Source organism: Lytechinus pictus, unplaced genomic scaffold (assembly GCF_037042905.1).
Source record: "Lytechinus pictus isolate F3 Inbred unplaced genomic scaffold, Lp3.0 scaffold_19, whole genome shotgun sequence".
Classification (NCBI taxonomy): domain Eukaryota; kingdom Metazoa; phylum Echinodermata; class Echinoidea; order Temnopleuroida; family Toxopneustidae; genus Lytechinus; species Lytechinus pictus.
Genome location: NW_026974140.1, coordinates 12,255,560 through 12,274,035, shown reverse-complemented (window position 1 = coordinate 12,274,035; position 18,476 = coordinate 12,255,560). Strand labels below are relative to the sequence as shown.

The following is an 18,476-nucleotide window of genomic DNA, read 5'->3' as shown; positions in this document are numbered from 1 at the left end:
AGAAACATGTTTTTTTTTCAAGGATAAAAACTAACATAGTCATATAATATGGTTTGTGTCACTACTTTTATTTGGCTTAAAATCTAAAGCAAAAAAAATGATAAAGTAAAATTCATTTGATTTTAAAACTAAGTTATCCAATATATCATATATGCTCCACAAGGCATCAAAGTATCAAACCATGATTTATGCTACTGGGGACAAATAACAATACATTTTATAACAATAACACTGGCAAACTGCCCATGGGGTATCCTTAGGCTCTTCTGAACAAAATGCAACTTCTTCAACTACTGTACACCATTTATTCAAATCAATTGCTATCAATCATATGGTGAACCTGGAGTTTAAATGAATGAAACAGAATCTTACCTCAAAGAATTTCTTCAAGCTGTGCAGGTCGTCTAGATTGATCTTTTCTTCAATCTGTGGAAACATTGAGAAAAATTAAATACAAAAATGTTACAGTTTGAATGCTGTATGTGATTTCTCTCATCCTGACTACAGTTCTTTTCTTTGAGAATGTTTCCAGGACTCAGTACTAGTCAGTAGACTACCCAAAGAATTCCAAACATAAATATCTCCTTAATGTTTTCTTTGTAAGCCTATAAGTAAGAATAACACATTGTACCTTCCAGACTCAACAAATTTTGACTCAGAGTATGCCTCCATTACACATCCCTATAGCAACGCATAAACACATAATGACAGTGAGAGATACAGAACCTCAACACACTGATATGGTTCCCTTGAAACTTTCCAGACTTTCAGAATGGATGAATATCTTACCATCTCGCACCACATGTTGTAAATTGAATTAAAAGTTGGTTCCCATTAAATGGTGAACTAAATACGGGACGATTCCTGAGATAAAACCATTGCACATAAACCTCTTGACACACACAAGTCACATCAAGTCCTTTGCTTGGGATGCTATACACGACTACAACAAACATCGTGAAATAGGCAAAGGTACATGTATATGGTGCCAAATCCTGGAACGGCGGGTCATCAAAACCTGACCCTGAGTAATTTGACACTCCTAGAAGGTCTACAAAACAAGCATCCAGTCAGAGATGGTGGTAATTTAGAAGTTTACCCAGCAATCAACAAGTACAGACCAAGTAAACATGCCATGCCTTTATGAAGCCATAAAAAACTGGCTTATCACTTGAACTTGTTGATAAGTGTGAATCCTAATATATTATCTCACCACATAGAAATCATCATTCCCCTTCATTGCATCACAACAATGCATGAATAGATACCCTTAACATTCAAATGTTGCGGGACCAACGTCACGTAGAACCGTTCCTCGTCCTATAGCAACCATTGGGACTCAACAATCCCTTCTGCTGGTGCGCTAACCCTTCTTTTGATGATTCTAGTCAATGATTCTTCTTTTTTAATAGGTCACTGATTCAAAAGGGTGGAATAAAACGGAATGCTTCAGACATTGCATAAATTCAGTGGAGTATAACAAACAAACACTAGGCACACCATCTCAGGCTATTAAAACTCAAGGCAATTGTGGCTTCTCATTTTGATAGATGTCATTTAGATCCCCTCAGGATAATCTCCCACAGATAATAACTTACATGCGGGGGATACTAAGAAAGTATGAGACAAACATTTAACAATCTATGATGTCATGATTGACCCATTCATCAATACAATGGTTTAATCAAAGGTTATTGACTTTTACTGGCCAATGAAGATGAAAAAATGAGTATGAGATAAAATGGAATCTATTTCTGATAACTTTTACATGGATAATTTTCATATTAATAAAAAAGAATTGAATTTTTAATTCTCTAAAACCAAATTACTAAATGTATACATTTAAAATTATTTATCCATAAATATTTCAAACATCACCTAATCGGAAGTATTTTATGACAAATACATTATTGTGAGGTAAAGATACACTTTGCCTTGATGCATGGCTTTGCAGGCCTGTCCAAAGTCTTTTCTACAATCATGTACATACATGTACATGCATGTACTTTAATGTAAAATTACCTTTATATCTAAAAAAAAATTAACATGGAATCTGCTAGGGTACACAAGCTCAAACTTGCTCATCTTTGCCTACAAATCAATGACTTGAGTTTTTTTTTCTCCAACAACTGAATAAAATCTTTGTGTATTTTTTGTTTAAATTAAGTAATTTGGTAAAGATGTACATCATCAATCAATATATATTGATCAGTAAGTTACTAGAGTTATTGGGTATACATTCAGAGCAACTTTCTTGACAGGCTGAGATACTACTTTATCAGACTTTCAAAGGCAAAAGCCTTTCATCCATTCAATCAAGCCATCAAGAGTAATCTCCTTTTGACAGGTCTATCAAGTTTAATTCTCTGTCTGTTAAGAAGATAATCCAAAGGTGAGTTTTGTATTCATTTATAATCTTCTTTTATAGCTTTCCAGTTAAGCTTGCTGGGGGTGCCAAAATAATGATCTGAAATATAAAGTGCTAGACATTGGATGATATTCACCATCTATTCTGAAATTGAAATTGGACAAGGACTATTTTAAAAAGCTACGACATTTCAAAGTTTTGGATTATTCCAGTGAAATAGATCTATTCATGTCTTCAGGAATATGCAATGAGCAAGCTGATGATGTCATATCCCCACTTATTTATTTTGTATATTTATTATATGAAATATATATACATTTATTCAATATTGCTAAACTTTAAAATTCAATAACTTGCTAAATATTTCTAATTAGATTTTGATAAAATTTTCATTATTTTGCTCAGCGAGTTGTTCTCTATTTATTATTTTCAACCTGGAGCACCAAAATAATTGTTTAATGGCATCTTGTGAATGTGATTTTTATTCCAATTAATGTTTTAAGTTTTACAATTTCAAATGAAGCAGCTACTTGTTCCATTTCAAATACTGCAAGCAGAGACCAGAAAGTACACCAAACAAATGCTTTTTCCGTTTGTCTCTGAATTTCAAACATATCCAGAGAAAATTTCTTCATCACAGAGAAACCTTTATGGTTTGCCATGTAAGATGATCAGGTTGGTGCAATCTTTTGATAATGGAAATGCAATTGGCAATCGTAACATAAAGGACTTGTGGCTGTAGCTTTTACACCCACCTAGATACACTGTGTATGTAACAGACAAGTATGGATTAGGACCTACCTCCCCCCCCAAAAAAAAAAAATAATAATAATTTAAAAAATAAAAAAAAAATGTATACATAAATAAATGAATGAATAAATAAATAAATAAAAGTTTTAAAAAATACCAAGATACATTGTATAAATGTAAACAATTAAATAAATGAACAAAATAAACAACATAAATGAAATAATTCAGAACAAAAACCTGGACAAAAAAGTAAATTGAGGTGATGCGACAATCCTGGTATTTTGTTGACTCACTGATACATATACAGACAAAACTTAAACATAATTTATAGGTCCATGGGAACTAATATCTATGGGTTGACACAGAGAGTCAGGGGTTGGAAGGTAACTTTGTGGCAGCATCTGGGCTGGGAGGGGACATTGTCCAACCTTTAAAAGTTACCAATGACTTTTCTTGATGGACTCATGATAATCAATATATTATAAGGAAAAATCTGAGAGGGAAAATTAACAATTTTTCATTGCGTAAAAACACTGTGGCCTACATTAGGTCCTTGAAGGCTTGCTCAATATAGATACATGTACACAGCAAGTTAGCAAGGATATTACAACCCAAGCAATGCCTGGATTTAGCTTAGGTGCACTCGGATTCAATTGATATTCTAAAATTCACTTGACTTTCCAGACAATGCCAGAAATTGAAACAATTTTTTTCTACTAAATAATCAGTTACTTGACCCCAACCGATAGTTTTTCTATATTTTCATTTTTACCCCCTTTTCTTTTTTTTCTTTTCTTTATCTCCCCTTCTTTCTCTTTCAATTTGTATAGTTAAACCATCAACCACCTCTTTTGAAACCGACCTTTGCGCGCATTTTTAAAGATTATTGCGCATTACAAACGTACGCGTGGGAGAGTAGGTGCAGTTTCCATACGTGTACCAAAGGAAGGATAAGAATCTAATTTACGAGATAAAAAGGTAAAAATTTTGTAGAATTTATCAAAATTGTATTGACCAGACCCGAACCCCACTGCAAAACAGTTGTTCATACCAAATAATCTGATAGGAAACAGCTTTAGAACAAATATCCGTTGTCAAATCATGTGCCGGAGCTCACAGTGGGAGTAGTGAGACCGGGAGTGAGACTATCATTTAGCACGGTGACATCATAGAACTGATTTGGAAGAGTCTAATATTTTGCCACCGTGATAAGAATTGGCCATAAACTCAGTGTATAGCAGGTGGTCAGTTTCAAAAGAAGGGTACAAATGAGCAAATGTGAAATCCTTGTATTCGTTGTTCGCCGATATCTACGTGCATAGAATCTGAGTCGTCGATCTAAACATGGGAATCTCATCTGCTCAATTTCTGCACAAATTAAACAAAATCTAGGTAAAACTGATATATATTTTCGCAGATACGATGCGAAGAAAATTAGGTGGTAGATAAGGGGTAGTTCCAACCGTAATACATCAAAGAGGCAGTCTGCAATGCAAGTTTTTAAAAAAGGACAAAAAAGAAAAATGTTAATAAATAATATTCATTTTTGAACTAAAAGGATTACTACAAATAATGGCATGCGTATGATGACTTGGTGTGATGAAAAAAAAAAATTAACTTTACTAGAATAACTTAACGTTAAAGTTTTACCTTGAGTGAGGTCCCAGGAGGTGCCGAATTTGCGTAGTGCCGAACTCTTGCTGCCTGTTCTTTATCCTTGTCAGTCAGACCATCCACAGCTCCAAGAGTCATTCTCCTAGCTGGTTGTTCATTTTTTACATCGATGTCCAAGTCTGCCATTCGGTTCAACATCCAATTAGTATTTTTTGCAGGTGCAACATTTGTTGAACTTCCATGTCCCGAGCCGCCAGCTCCACGACCTGCTCCACGGCCGGCTCCCCGACCTGCTCCCCGGCCAGCTGCCCGTCCCTGGCCGAACAGTCCCGGTGCTGCTGTGGCGGGACGTCCATTTTCAAATGGCGCTGGTTGCGATCGAGATTCCAGACGAGCAGATGCAGATGAAGGCCTAATTGGCTTCCCTGGTCTCTTTATCGATGGCATGATATTCTTGAGAACTTTGGGAAATAAATTTCTTAACTGTTATGATAATTTATTTGTTCGGAGGGAATCTCCCCTCTCCAACTCCCAATTAACGCTGTCGTCGCGATAAACCTTATTTCTGCCAACGCCAGCAATCAATCACCGCAAACGTACCGGCATCATAACTGTGCATGTGTACGTGTCGAAGAAGATAGTCAGTGTTTTCCGATTTTCGTTGATATAAAGTTCTTTTTAGAAATGCTAAAACCCCGACGAAAAGTTAACTTTGTCAATTCTGTACAGTATTGCATTACATTCATTGGCGTCTGACATACCGTACTCCTCGAATTAATCAATAAGACCAACCACCATTTTGCACTGTGCACAATTACCCCAGCCGATTTTTATAGTCTAAATCTTCAGTCTCATATTTGCTTAAAGAATGATTAGTATATTTCTAGTTCATTTGTTTCTGCAAATTTTATCAAAAAAGTATTAATTTTACACATTTTACATCATGAAATATATTAGGTGTTATATGTTTTCTTTATTCACCTTAAATATCATTTATTTTTCCAACATACGGGAATCCAACACCCAGTCTCTCTCCGGCGTAGACTATTTTCTTCCACCCAAACCTCGACAAGCTTGGTCCGTTACCATAGTTGCGCTAAATGGTAGAGTGCCCCGATGGACGACAGTGCGGAGGAGACAATTCCGGTTTATTTTAGTCGACTCATCAGCATGTTTTCAACAAAAGAAAACATGCATTACATTTATAGATCGCTGGTTCTTTTCAATTTTCAAGGTGTTGCCTCCATATTATCCCCATGTTGATTGGAAGAAGAGGTGGTAATGTACCTTTTATACTACCAACATTTGAAGGCTCATGACAATATCCACAATATCTTCTTGAATTTCTTTATTCAACCTATTAATAGACACCCTCGCCCACTCTCCCCCCCTATCTCTTCCCCTCTCTCGATCTCATTCACAAACAATTATGCACACTTTCTCTTTCACCAAAATATCCTTCGCCCAAGTCATTGGATTATCATATTTTCTTTCAAAATACCAATCAGGAACTTACTTTTCAAGTTCCAATCCACTTAAATAAAGTGTAGGGGTAGTTAGCGAGTCAAAAGATTTTTTTTTAATCTTTAAAAGTTTCTGTAAAAAGAAAGATTATATTAATTTGGATACAAAGGTAATATGAAGGTTCAGCAGAACAATTTGGAAGTGTGGAGAATTGAACATGCATAAAATCACAATCTGATGGTAATCTTTTTCATGTTTGCACACATTTTGCTGAAAATGGTGCAATGAGGGGCTGAAGCCCATTCCCGGTTCTGAGGCCCCTGGTACAAAAAAAAAAGAGAAGATGTGAAGGACATGGGTGTCGATCCCGGGGGGGATGTATCCAAAAAAAATTCAGGTGGGGGGACGGCCTGTACAATCATCCCCCAATATTTTGAGGGCAACGAAATTTAACACAATTTTAATTTCAGCCCAGTTGACACTAGTGAATTATATTGGTGACATAAATTGAGGATATAGAATTGAAATTGAAGAAATGACATAGAAGCATTTTTTGTGATCTATGAATATGCATAAATTAGCATATTTAATGAGTTTCAAAATTCTGTGTAGAAGTTTTGAATCCCCCACCTAATGCTATCATATAAAGCAAACAGAATTGAAATCAGACTTGAAGTGATAAAGAAGAAGCGTTTGAAATTCAGTCAACAAATTAAGAGGAATTTTCTGTGATTTTGCATAAATTAGTATAAATAATTTTCTACTCCAAATTTAAAAATTCTTTGTGGAAGTTTGGTGAACCTCATGAAGCTCTACCAGATGGAAGAAAAAAATCAAAATCGGTCAACAAATAAAGAAGAAGAAGCATTTTATGTGAATTTTTAGAAATATGCATAAATGAATTTCGCATAAATTAGCATAAAAATTGTTCTAGTCAAAATGTCGAAATTCTGTGTAGAAGTTTGGTTAACCTCATGAAGCTCTACCAGATGGAAGCAAAAAATTCAAAATTGGTCGACAAATAAAAAAGAAGCATTTTTTGTGAATTTTGAAAAATGCGCATAAATTAGCATATTTAATGAATTTCAAAATTTTGTGTAGAAGTCTTGAATCCCCCTAGTGCTATCATATAAAGCAAACAGAATTGAAATGGCGAAGAAGCATTTTGAAATTGTGGACGGACGACAGACGCCACGCCACGGCATAAGCTCATCTGGCCCTTTGGGCCGGATGAGCTGAAAATTTGATAAATTTATTAAAATACATGAAATCAATCAAAATTGACAACACAGATATTGAATTTTAAAAAAAGGAAAAACAAAATAAAATCAGTTAATCCCAAGACAGTATTTTTCTGAAGTTAACAAGTGTGTTTTGAAAACAGTTAATGCACTCGTCTGTAGTGAGATCAATCAAGTAAGGCAGGGTTTGCGATGAAATCAAAGCAATTTATATCACTTTTCAACTAAAAAATTATATGTATACCAAACTAAGTAACTAATGAAAAGAGAGGGGAAAATGAGCAAACGTTAAAAAGAAAATTGTTTATCGTCAATCATCACTATATATCTCACTGTAGTTTGTTTTTTTTACAAAGAGAATGCCGATATTGATTATAGCGTCAATGTTTTGAGTTGTTCTTTTTCTTGAAATAAAATACTTGTAAACTTGAAACTTGTTGTGTATTACAGTGTTTGGTAATTACATAGTGAAAGTGGACTACAATATTATGGCCTAGTAAGTGATTTTAGTATGCTCTAAAATGCGATTTTCACATGTCAATTTCTTTAAAAGTCCCTACCGTGGGAGGGGGGATCAGACACCAATCATTCCCCCAATGATCAAGAAATCCGACACCTATGGTGAAGAAGAAACTTGAGCCTAAGAATAAACCACAAACAATTATTATTTTCAATGTCCTTAAATGCATTTAATAACTCTTGTGTGTTTGTGCTCAGTGTTAACTGTATATAATTGACTTCAACTATTATTTCAAATCATCAAAATTTAACCAAAAGTTCCTAACTCAGGCATTGAACACATATTTGATACTGAGGTTATATACATGTTAACATATCTTCTACATGGCTATTACTAATGGCCAAGTAGTTGCACACAAATTACAGTGTTGATGGTGATGCTAATACATAATATACATCATATTCAGCATTGGATGGGAAAATATCAATATAACAAATGATATAAATTCATCAATTATTACAGGGTACAAGAGGATTGATGTAAAAGTATCAACAAATTTCCAAATATTTAGAATAAATTAGTTCAATGAGAACATATATATGTCTGTTATCCATTCATCAATTATATAAATTCTACAATAAACATGTTCAATATTTTTAAAGCCGACTTTCCACGTAACATTGCTCATTCCTAACCAAATTGTAGGGGAAAAAAATTCCAGAATGAAGTGAGCAAATTTGTTGAATTCAGACCTGTTGGATGATAAAAAAAAGGTCAGCCTACTCAATTATCCAACACAGGCAAATCACTCCCTAACATTTTCAATAAAATATTATATTTGGCAAACTTCTTTGTACAATTAAGGGAATGTTTACAAGCACATGATATACAGTTTAAAAGCTTCATGTGCACAATAAGGTGCAATATTTTCACAAAAAATAATCCAATTTCAAAATAACTTATCTTAATGTTCATTTTTACCTCCAAAAGTATAATTTCAACCAGGGGAAAAATGACATGGGGGCTGGGGGCAATTTAGCCCCCGAAATGCTCAAAAGAGCACTGGAAACTAAAAAGGGAGCCCTTGAAATCCCCGTTTATTGCAATCATATAGCTTATTCAATGATTTAGGCAGTAAGTTGTGAAAAGTACCCCTGATATTTTTTTTCTTTTTGCCTGTTGGCAACTAAATCAAATTAAAATAAAGCCCCATAAGTTTTTACTTTTTTTTAAAGCAAAGGCAGGGAGCCTGATGATGAGAGTACAGTTTGGTTTGAAAATTGAGGGACAGGAATCCATTACAAACAAGTTTCTTTACTTTTACCAAGTTATGTAAAATATTAATTTCTGAAAGATTGGCAAATTTTTATGTTTCTCTATCTCAAAAGTTACTCTCAAATATGACTAAAAAGAGCCACATTTAGTTTATTTCTGAAACAGAATAGTTTGACCAGTTGGTTTTGGTGTTGGAATGAATTTCACATCAGCACAGCACCAAACTTAAATGAAGCTAGTCTTGGTTGATATCTAATGAGGTATTGGTCTACCAATACTATGATTCAAATAACTTTTGTAAACCTCTCATTGTATTGGAGCTTGGGAAGGCAATCTTATTTGTGCTTTTAACACAAACAAAAACACCAAGATCTACACCAAACTTGAAATCGCATGATGTGCCAGTGCCCTTTGACAAGACATCTCATATCAGAGCTGGTATTCAGTTCAATACTCAAAACAGAAAAAATGAATATGATCAGATTTTTACTTGGATTAAATACGTAGAATATTTAAGTATTTAATTCATGAAGTAATCTCAGTAATCTTGTTGAATTTTAAGACACAAAAGAGCAGACTTGATTAAAATAATTGGGGGTCTTGGTTGGCAGGTTGAAAATTTTTGTATGCAGTTGTAACCTGGATAGAATTACAATGTTGAGCTTTATATGAACTTATTTCAAAGGAACATTTTCTTTTTATTGTATTCTGCTTTCTGGCAAAGTAAAACATGTTCAATAAGTGAATTTAATACTGACACATCTAATATATATTTGTTAGCTAAGAAACATACTCGGGTAATTTTTCACTCAATCAAAGTATGATATTGAATACTGGATATGGTACCTCAGGGAAGATATATATCAATTGGAAAAACTAAATTCTGATATGACATGTTCTGGGTGTCATTATTATTGTAAAATCATTATTAGGATGACATATTACTAACCAGTAAACAAGAATATTCTTATCAATAAATTGCACAATGCATGTATTAAATATACTTTGGATTCCAAGAGCAAATTCACATTACTTGTCTAGTAGACAGAGGGCTGTGCCACAAATATTTAGGCTTGACTTAAGTCATGCTTAAGTACCAAAGACCATTTGTGAATGATCTCAGTGATGAATGCACAGTAGTGTGCATTGAACAGACCAATGTGGGGTGTGCGAAGGATATAAGTACTACTTTACATTTCCAACTAATGGTGAAACATCCCAAACACTATCACTATTGGGGCATTGCAAGAAACTTGCGTTCATTTCCAAATGAATATTTTGACTGAATGCAAATTTGTAGTTGATTTGCATTGATTGCAATACCCCATTATGCTTGATTTGGGGCAAATGTTTAAAATGCAATTTTAATGCAATACCCCATATATCTCTGATCAATGCTTGCAATAAAAAAAAAACTTCTAAGAATATTAACAATGTTAACATCCTTCTTGATCCTTACAATAACAATGTTATCTAAATGCAAAGTAGACATTGGCAGCATTTTTTCATGAAGATACACTTCACATGAGCCACACAACCAATAAACTTTTATGACAAAATATACTGCTCTACCATAAATATTTTATACTTCAAGAGAATATATATGATAATTCCATCACCTAGCACAAACATTGCTTTCAATGTATTGATCTAAGATCTATTTAACACTTTGGTTTGGTATTTCACTTTAACTGATATGGTTTTACTGTGCAAAAAACAAAAGGCCATTCTGCCAATCAAAGGGCTCCAATAAGTTTGTGGATGCTATGTTGAAATAATGTTACTGAGAAATGGGGAAAATCTGAACTAAAATTGCTTGAGTGATTTGAATGAGGTTACTCAGACCAAAATCATCATGGGAAGGCCTTCTTATCTATTGCAACATGACAAAAGATGCCATGCAAATCCTTAAATAAAAGAACCAGTTCAGCAGTTCCATCCTATGGCAAAGGATAATACTGTATGTCTCAGAATCCTTCATAATTGGTTTGCGATAGCTTCTTCTCCTTATCTTATACAACATCTGTTTTAAAAGATGTGTTCAGAAATAAATATACACTCTAAAACTACATTCTTGTTCTTTGCTGAATATTGGCAAATCTTTGGTGAGATCGTCTAAATGACATTTAAAATGTTTAAATATTAATTCAATTTTTAACCACACAGCTACATATAAAAAGCTCATTTATATACAAGGCATACATGTATCAACATACAAACATGTCACTATATTTTGTTAGTGCACATTGTCATTTTAAATTGACTAAAATCTCTATTTTACTAAAATATTTGAACATTTTCATTTGAAAGCCTCCCCTTCCCTCCTTCAACTTAAGACAAAAATAGTTAGTACTCTTACAAGCAATCATGTTTTCTAATATCTCCAGTCACCCTAAAAAAAAATTAATTTAATATTGAAAGTCTCCCCCACTTTGGCAAGTGTACCTATAATGACCTTTTTATAATGCAAAAGTCAATTTAAAAACTTTGACAGTGAGACAGCAACTATGATTTTATGAAATGGCAAGATAATATTTGGGAAAGAAACTCTTCTTTTACGGAAGTCATTTCTTAGTGTGTCAAATGACTTATATGTAACTCATTTGCAATAGAATATAAATTCATAACATTCCATTCAAAATGATAGAGGATTAAACTCAAAACAAAGTCGACATGTTTTTCTGTATCAAATTCATCAATGCATATTAAAAGTAATAACATTTGTTTTCATTTATACAATGTAACTAAACATGTCAATACTTAAATCATAACTGAGTATAAGAAAAATACTTCCTTTTCAGAGATACGTTTATATATTGCCCTCATTAGATATATACCACCCCTGACCAACACCTCAGGCAACAAGAGGTAATTTGGTTAATGTAATTATGTCACATATCAAACATTATCCTTCTGGTTTCATTCAATTATTCTAGGTGCTGTGTAATAATTAACAGTAATTACATCCATCTTGTAAACAGTCAGATAAAAGTAGTGGAGCATTGTTCTCAAGTGGATTAGTCTCTGGACTTTGAAACTGAGGGTAGTGGGTTCAAATCCCAGCCATAGCATAATTTCCTTCAACAAGAAATTGATTCACATTGTGCTGCACTCAACCCAGAGAGGTAAATGGGTACCCGGCAGGATTAATTCCTTGAATGCACCAAGTGCCTTTAGCAGCTGGAGCTAAAGCCCGAGTAATATATAGTGCACCATTGATTAGGAAACTAGATAATCAGCGCCTCTTAAATGCTTTATATTATTATGAAAAGTATAAATTAAATGTGGACAATATAGTCTATAAACCACAATAGTTATTACAAATACAAGATTGAAATAATACCTAGGCCTGAGAAAATTTGATGAAGCCTCTTTAAACTGACAATCATTTTTTTCATTGTACAACATCTGTGCAGGTCCATTTACAAATCCTATTGATTGAATTTTAAAAGCACTTCACCAGGAGTGTCAATTTTTACAGAAAAGGCAATATACAAATTTTCACTATTATCATCATTATTATTATTTCTATTATCTTTTTTTTTTCACTATGGTGATTATTATCATCACTATCATTATCAATGTTCTATAATCTATATCAATTTGAAAATCGATTCATTATACTTAACTCCCCATTTCTGTTTAAAATACATTGTGTATATATACCCTTGTATGTAAGTTAACAATCAACTTTGATGGTGATACACCACCGACATGAATTTGCAAATTATCATTATGATGTAAACTTTATTTCAACCATTACATTACTTTGCATGCTTCCTTATTCATCATAAAATTGCTAAAAATGTCTTGTATTTTATATTCCTGGTATAACTGACAACAAAAATAATTATGGATTTGCCTTGAATGAGCGATTAATTTCAGAAATATTATTCATTTGTCAATTCATTTTCACCTTTGGCTATACCAAAGGTGATATGATCTTATTCGGGCGATACATGTATTCATCTGTCCAGGCCATACAATATTATTATGGGCAAACAATAATTTTCAGTTGCTTTTAAAGATTTTTCTTGAATCAGCCTTTTAAAATTCCTCCCGATTATACAACTGCTGAAATTATAACAACACAAGCATGCATGAATTTTATTAACTAATTAACGTTATCACACTTAACTCAATGACAAGTGCCATATCTTACACACCAGGTAGTGGTAGTGCAATAGAAAACAGTCTACACATATATTTCACAGATCTTGTTGCATATTGGTATATACCGCCCTCTTCAGTTCAAGTCAAGTTAACATCTCAACTCATGTAGAAATAACATACAAATGGATTTTCATTGACCAGTAATCTCCGCTATATGAAACTATTTTTTCAAGTTTTTGACTCTGTTTTCTGTGCTATCTTTATTCTATATTTAATCTAACAATTATTTTTAGATATAATGTACATGTATGTATCTGTGCAATAGAGTTCAACAATATTGAGTGCATGGTGAACATGGTCCATTGAGTAGAGATCATATCATCAAACCACAATTTTAATCATTGATGTACTTTTTTCACAGATTCAACATTTCTACAAGTAGGTATTAAAAGGATCTAAGGATCTCCCCTTAAATAAAAAAAAATTGAACAAGAAAAATTAATGATTCAATAAATGTGGTCATGTAAATACTCTTTAAGAGTAATATTGCTATAATTTTTCCTATATTATCAACCAATTTAATTTTCTCCTTACCTCTTTGCATGCTAAATAAATTTAGTAAAGTATATTAATGACAATCTTTATTTTAATATTTTCTTCAAATCTAAATTTCCTTATTACATAATTGATAACAGAATTTTTTATACTATTGTCTTAAGCACTCAAGTAATTTTTAGCTTCTCTGGTACAAAGGTGAATGAGAAAGTTTAGAAAATTAATTACCACAGCTTTTAATTTCATTTGTACCAATATGGAAAATTGCAACATTTATAGGCAGAGTAAAACTGAAGAATTCATTTCATAGTCAAATCAACATGAAATATCATGTGCAGACAATTTGAAATGAAAATAATACTAACCACCAGTAATCTAAGTAGAGCATCAGTAAAATTTTTTTATACAAAATAGGATGTTTTATAATCAAAATGATATTCATGATATTTATTCCTATTTCCATACCAACAAACTATAAAACCTAAACATGAACTGATACGACCTGTCTGACCAATTATATGAATTCATGAAATTCAATTGTCCATAAAAACCACAATAAATTTGAAATACAACATAATTCATACAACATGCCAAGAGAGATGAAAACAGACGCACAAATATGGTTAAGTACTATTTCAGAAAATGACAAAACATTATAACCATGGGGGGGGGGGTGGAGTGTACAGCTGTTGTTCTGTTACTTGACATTACATATATATAACACCCTGTTTTAGCATGGTTTTAAAATTTCACAATGTTTTATAAACAAATATTTAAATAAGATTTTGTTCATTTTTGTAAACTAAACAGACGTTGCATGGCCAGGATCCTGGGAATCTTCTACAAGGTTTTGCGGGGATTCTTCTACGTGGTTCTGTGAAGCATCATCCACCAAGTTCCGCAAAGAGTCTTGATCGTGAAGCTCTACCGTCGTCGTCACTGGAGGTAGAATTCCTGCAAAAAATCAAGCAAAAACAATAAAATAAGTTCATATGAACAATTAAATGATATGAAACAATAGTATGTGAAAAGTTCCACACATACAACCACGACCAGTGCGTTTATCTTCATCATCTTGAAGCAGCACTTTCTCTGGAAGAAGAAAATATGCGATCTAGCTCTACTTTCAATCAATAATAGGAGAATTCAAAACATGAATTTTAAAACCTCAAACATTGACAATGACCACTTATTGTTTTGTTCATAATTAATAGTCTTTGCACTTTATTTCAACACATCTCTCAATCGGCTCCCAAAATCAACAATAATAACTGAAATTCAAAGTGAAAATGTGAATATCATTTACATATATAGCCCGGGGGAGGGTTATTTCCATTGAAAAGTGGACACCATCCACAAGAATTGTCCTGAAAGAAGGACCCTAAACAAGGATTCAAGGACAGACTACTAGCAGACCTGCCAACCTCTGGGAATGAAAAACTGTATTCTGTGATAAAAAAAACTGTATTTTTCCCCAAAAATGTGTATTTCATAATAAAATGCTTGGCGCACTCGCTCATCGCGGCGCTCAAGCTGCATGCAAGCTAAATTGCGCACTGCTCTTACAGATGAAAAAAAAAACATTAAAACATGTGTATATCTTCACCCTGGTTTGAACAAAATGATTGAAAAACAAGTTACCTGAAATTACATTGATCTAATAACCATATTTGTGCACGTTTTATGAAATAGAGACATATAGAGATTATTTTTCTCAATAAATTACGATTTAGTTTAAAAAAAAAATTATTATTATTATTTTTTTTTTTTTACAAAAAACATATTTTTCAAAGAAAAAACGTACTGCCGTATTTTGGTTGCAAAAACGTACTAAATACGGCTAAAACGTACTGGTTGGCAGGTCTGTACTAGGACACCCTAAACAACTCTCCACTCTTGAATTGAAGTGACCCAAGGAATATGTGTCATAGTGTATGAAATGCAAATTATATGTAATACATTTTTCTAAGAAAAATATTGCTCTTAAAAAATAAATCATATCAGCAGAATCTTCACTCTTGCCAAGACCTTGCTTCATCCCTTTATAAAATTTGCTAACATGAAAACAGACTAGAAATCAAATTCTATGACCAACTTACTATCAGCCTATCAAACGACACAATTTCAATAGGTTTATAAGAGTAACTGTAACTTCCTAATGATAACAAGTTTTGGGAAACAGGGCCCTGGACCTACTACCCCTGGTAGAGCAGTGGTTATGATCCCTGGATCTACCACAAGACTGCTATTGACCCAGTCATGTGTTAATGTAACCAACCGGTCCCATTTCCTTATCAAGAGGAGGGAGAGGTCCACGGAAGACCAGCACTTCCTATAGCAAAAACATGGTCTGTGTTTATACACCTTGGATGGAACGGATTGAGCACTGGTGTTGATGCCAAACAAAACATTTTGCTTTTTTGTAGCCATCTTTGTTGCTTGTTTGACTAGGTTACATCGTTAACAATTGGTCGACTTTGCATTTCATTATCTCTGCTTTTCCACTGTAATAATGTGTCTCAACAAAAGACCAGATTTCCTTTGATTAAATGCATTGCATGCAGAATTTTGCAGGAACTATTCACATCAAAGATTCCCTTTTCATCAATCTGGTATCAAAACATTGTATAAGACTAGACAGTGCTTAATGAATCCTCTTGTCAGTGATTTTCAATAACCAAAATTGCTCTGAGCCAATCAGATGCAAGGATTTCAAGATCCTATAACAATAGTCAGTGAAATCCTCAAACTATTTGTTTCATGAAACCTCCCCAGATTCTCCTCTGGATGTTCTGTGCTGTTAATCCTCAGCAGTCTTTCAAACATTATACTGAGGTGACTATTGTTCCTCATCCAGACACCCCCTTTGTTAAATTTCTTGTGAAGAGCAAAATTAATACTTGGTGGGGAGGGAAGGAGGGGGGTCTTGAAAGATTAGACCATGCTCTTTTGTTGTAAGCCATATGAACCAAAGAGGATCGGTGTTCTGAAATGAGGGACTAGATATCAATTCTTAATACCCTTTCAAATCCTAATAAGAGCACCAAATTTCCTCTAGAATTACCCCTTGTAACTCTGTAATCCATTCAATAGGAATACTCACAGGGTTAATTACCAAAAGGATGGTACATGCAGTTTAGGTATACATGGTTTTTCTTGAATACAACTGTCCTTATAACTGCATGACCAACCTTCTAAAAGGCACAAACAATTGTAAGTTTTGCATGGCTAAAATTGCTTGATACTTTTCACCTCCCATAGAGGCATAGAGGCACATATGCCTAAGGAGCATCATGACATAGTGCTTTTTCACTCACACCTGAAATCCCTGCATCTGATTGGTTGAGAGCAATTACACTATGTGAGTGAAAATAACTGAAAGATGCATTTATAACACCCATCCCTATTAAATTGTCCCTATAATCTGGCTTGACCTGATACTCTACTACTTAAATATGAACAATTGAAAAACATTCAAGGGTTATCAAAATAATGCATCAACAATTAACTAACAGTTTAAACCATACCTTCTGAGCTAGAGGACCCATTCCGACTCTCAACCGATTCATTGCCATCAGAATGGCGATCATGTTCGACAGCTATCATCCTGACATAGCGCCCTCCTGTGGTTGAACCATTGCTGAGAAGTGTCCGCACTGGTTCCACATGCTGTCCATTGGCAGCTTCATTACTATCATCCAAACCTGAGCCAAATGCAATCTGCCCTACTTCCAAAATATAATGGGCCTCTTCAGTTGGTGGTACTGGCATCTAATGAAATAAAGCAAATAATGTAAAAGGAAAGTAAATGAAAAATGTATCAGTTACTCATGTATTTATATCATATTGGATGACTAAGAATGGGATACACGAAACATTCCACGAGTTATTTTCAACAGGTTTATTTCACTCATTTGCATGAATCATAGATGAGTGCAATATAGGCCCTAAAAAATTGAATATTTCTAGAATCCCACGAGGAAAAGCAATCCAATAAAATTACCGGTATTAATGTCTTTCATGATCACTAATCATTAGATTGTGGTATAAGCTGCTATACAGCACAATATCACGCAGAAAGTTTGTACTCATACACCTGTGGGGAATTTGTCAGATTTCAGCTCATCAAGCAATACCCTTTCTGATATTTGGCAAATCATGTAGGCCAAAATACATGTTTTAATGCACTGCTAAGATGCCCTATACAGAAAATTTTGAGAATGATAGTCAACTACTTTCAAATACAATTAGCTTGATATTTGAGATTACGAAACTTATTCTACATATAGAACATGGTTTGGGGTTGAAATTCAAGTCTAATAATAGAAAACCTTGCAACTGTCAATCCAATATTCCTGGATAAGATAAGTTAAGACATAAGATTGATTTTATTTAGACATGTTTAAATGCCCAAACAAATTTACTTCCACTGTGGCCATGTGGAACAACATACAAAATTGAAATAGTAAACCTTAAAAACAGTGTTTAACAAACTAAACTCCTCAAAAAAAGTTTGGAAATCTGACTTTGATCTATAATCCCTCTTTGGTTTTAGTAAATATTAATGTGAAATTAATATCAATGAATAGATAATTTAATTTTCTTTAAAATGATACCCTACATGATATGATTATGG

General features: G+C 33.6%; 2 protein-coding genes across 3 annotated transcripts in view; both read right to left on the bottom strand.

Annotated features, from left to right (window-relative positions):
• The window catches only part of LOC129260656 (WD repeat-containing protein on Y chromosome-like), a 47,400-nt gene extending 41,829 nt beyond the window's left edge, over positions 1 to 5,571 (bottom strand). Inside the window, exons 1-2 of one of the 2 annotated variants that reach the window (XM_064114465.1) lie at positions 4,769 to 5,571; positions 373 to 426 (exon numbers count right to left, since the gene is read on the bottom strand). In XM_064114465.1, coding sequence (XP_063970535.1) covers positions 373 to 426; positions 4,769 to 5,179 — 465 coding nt within the window. In that variant the 5' untranslated portion in view covers positions 5,180 to 5,571. Of the gene's footprint in view, positions 1 to 372; positions 427 to 1,213; positions 1,419 to 4,768 lie in introns of those variants that run through there. The other variant, XM_064114466.1, reaches the window with a different exon arrangement.
• Positions 5,572 to 8,108: 2,537 nt separating this feature from the next.
• On the bottom strand, positions 8,109 to 18,223 carry LOC129260889 (uncharacterized). The gene is made up of 2 exons (XM_054898887.2): positions 17,368 to 18,223; positions 8,109 to 14,794 (listed from the first exon to the last, which is right to left on the bottom strand). Exons 1-2 carry the CDS (start codon positions 17,609 to 17,611, stop codon positions 14,643 to 14,645), a joined length of 396 nt encoding a protein of 131 aa, XP_054754862.1. The 5' UTR covers positions 17,612 to 18,223; the 3' UTR covers positions 8,109 to 14,642.
• Between the last annotated feature and the right edge of the window lie 253 nt (positions 18,224 to 18,476).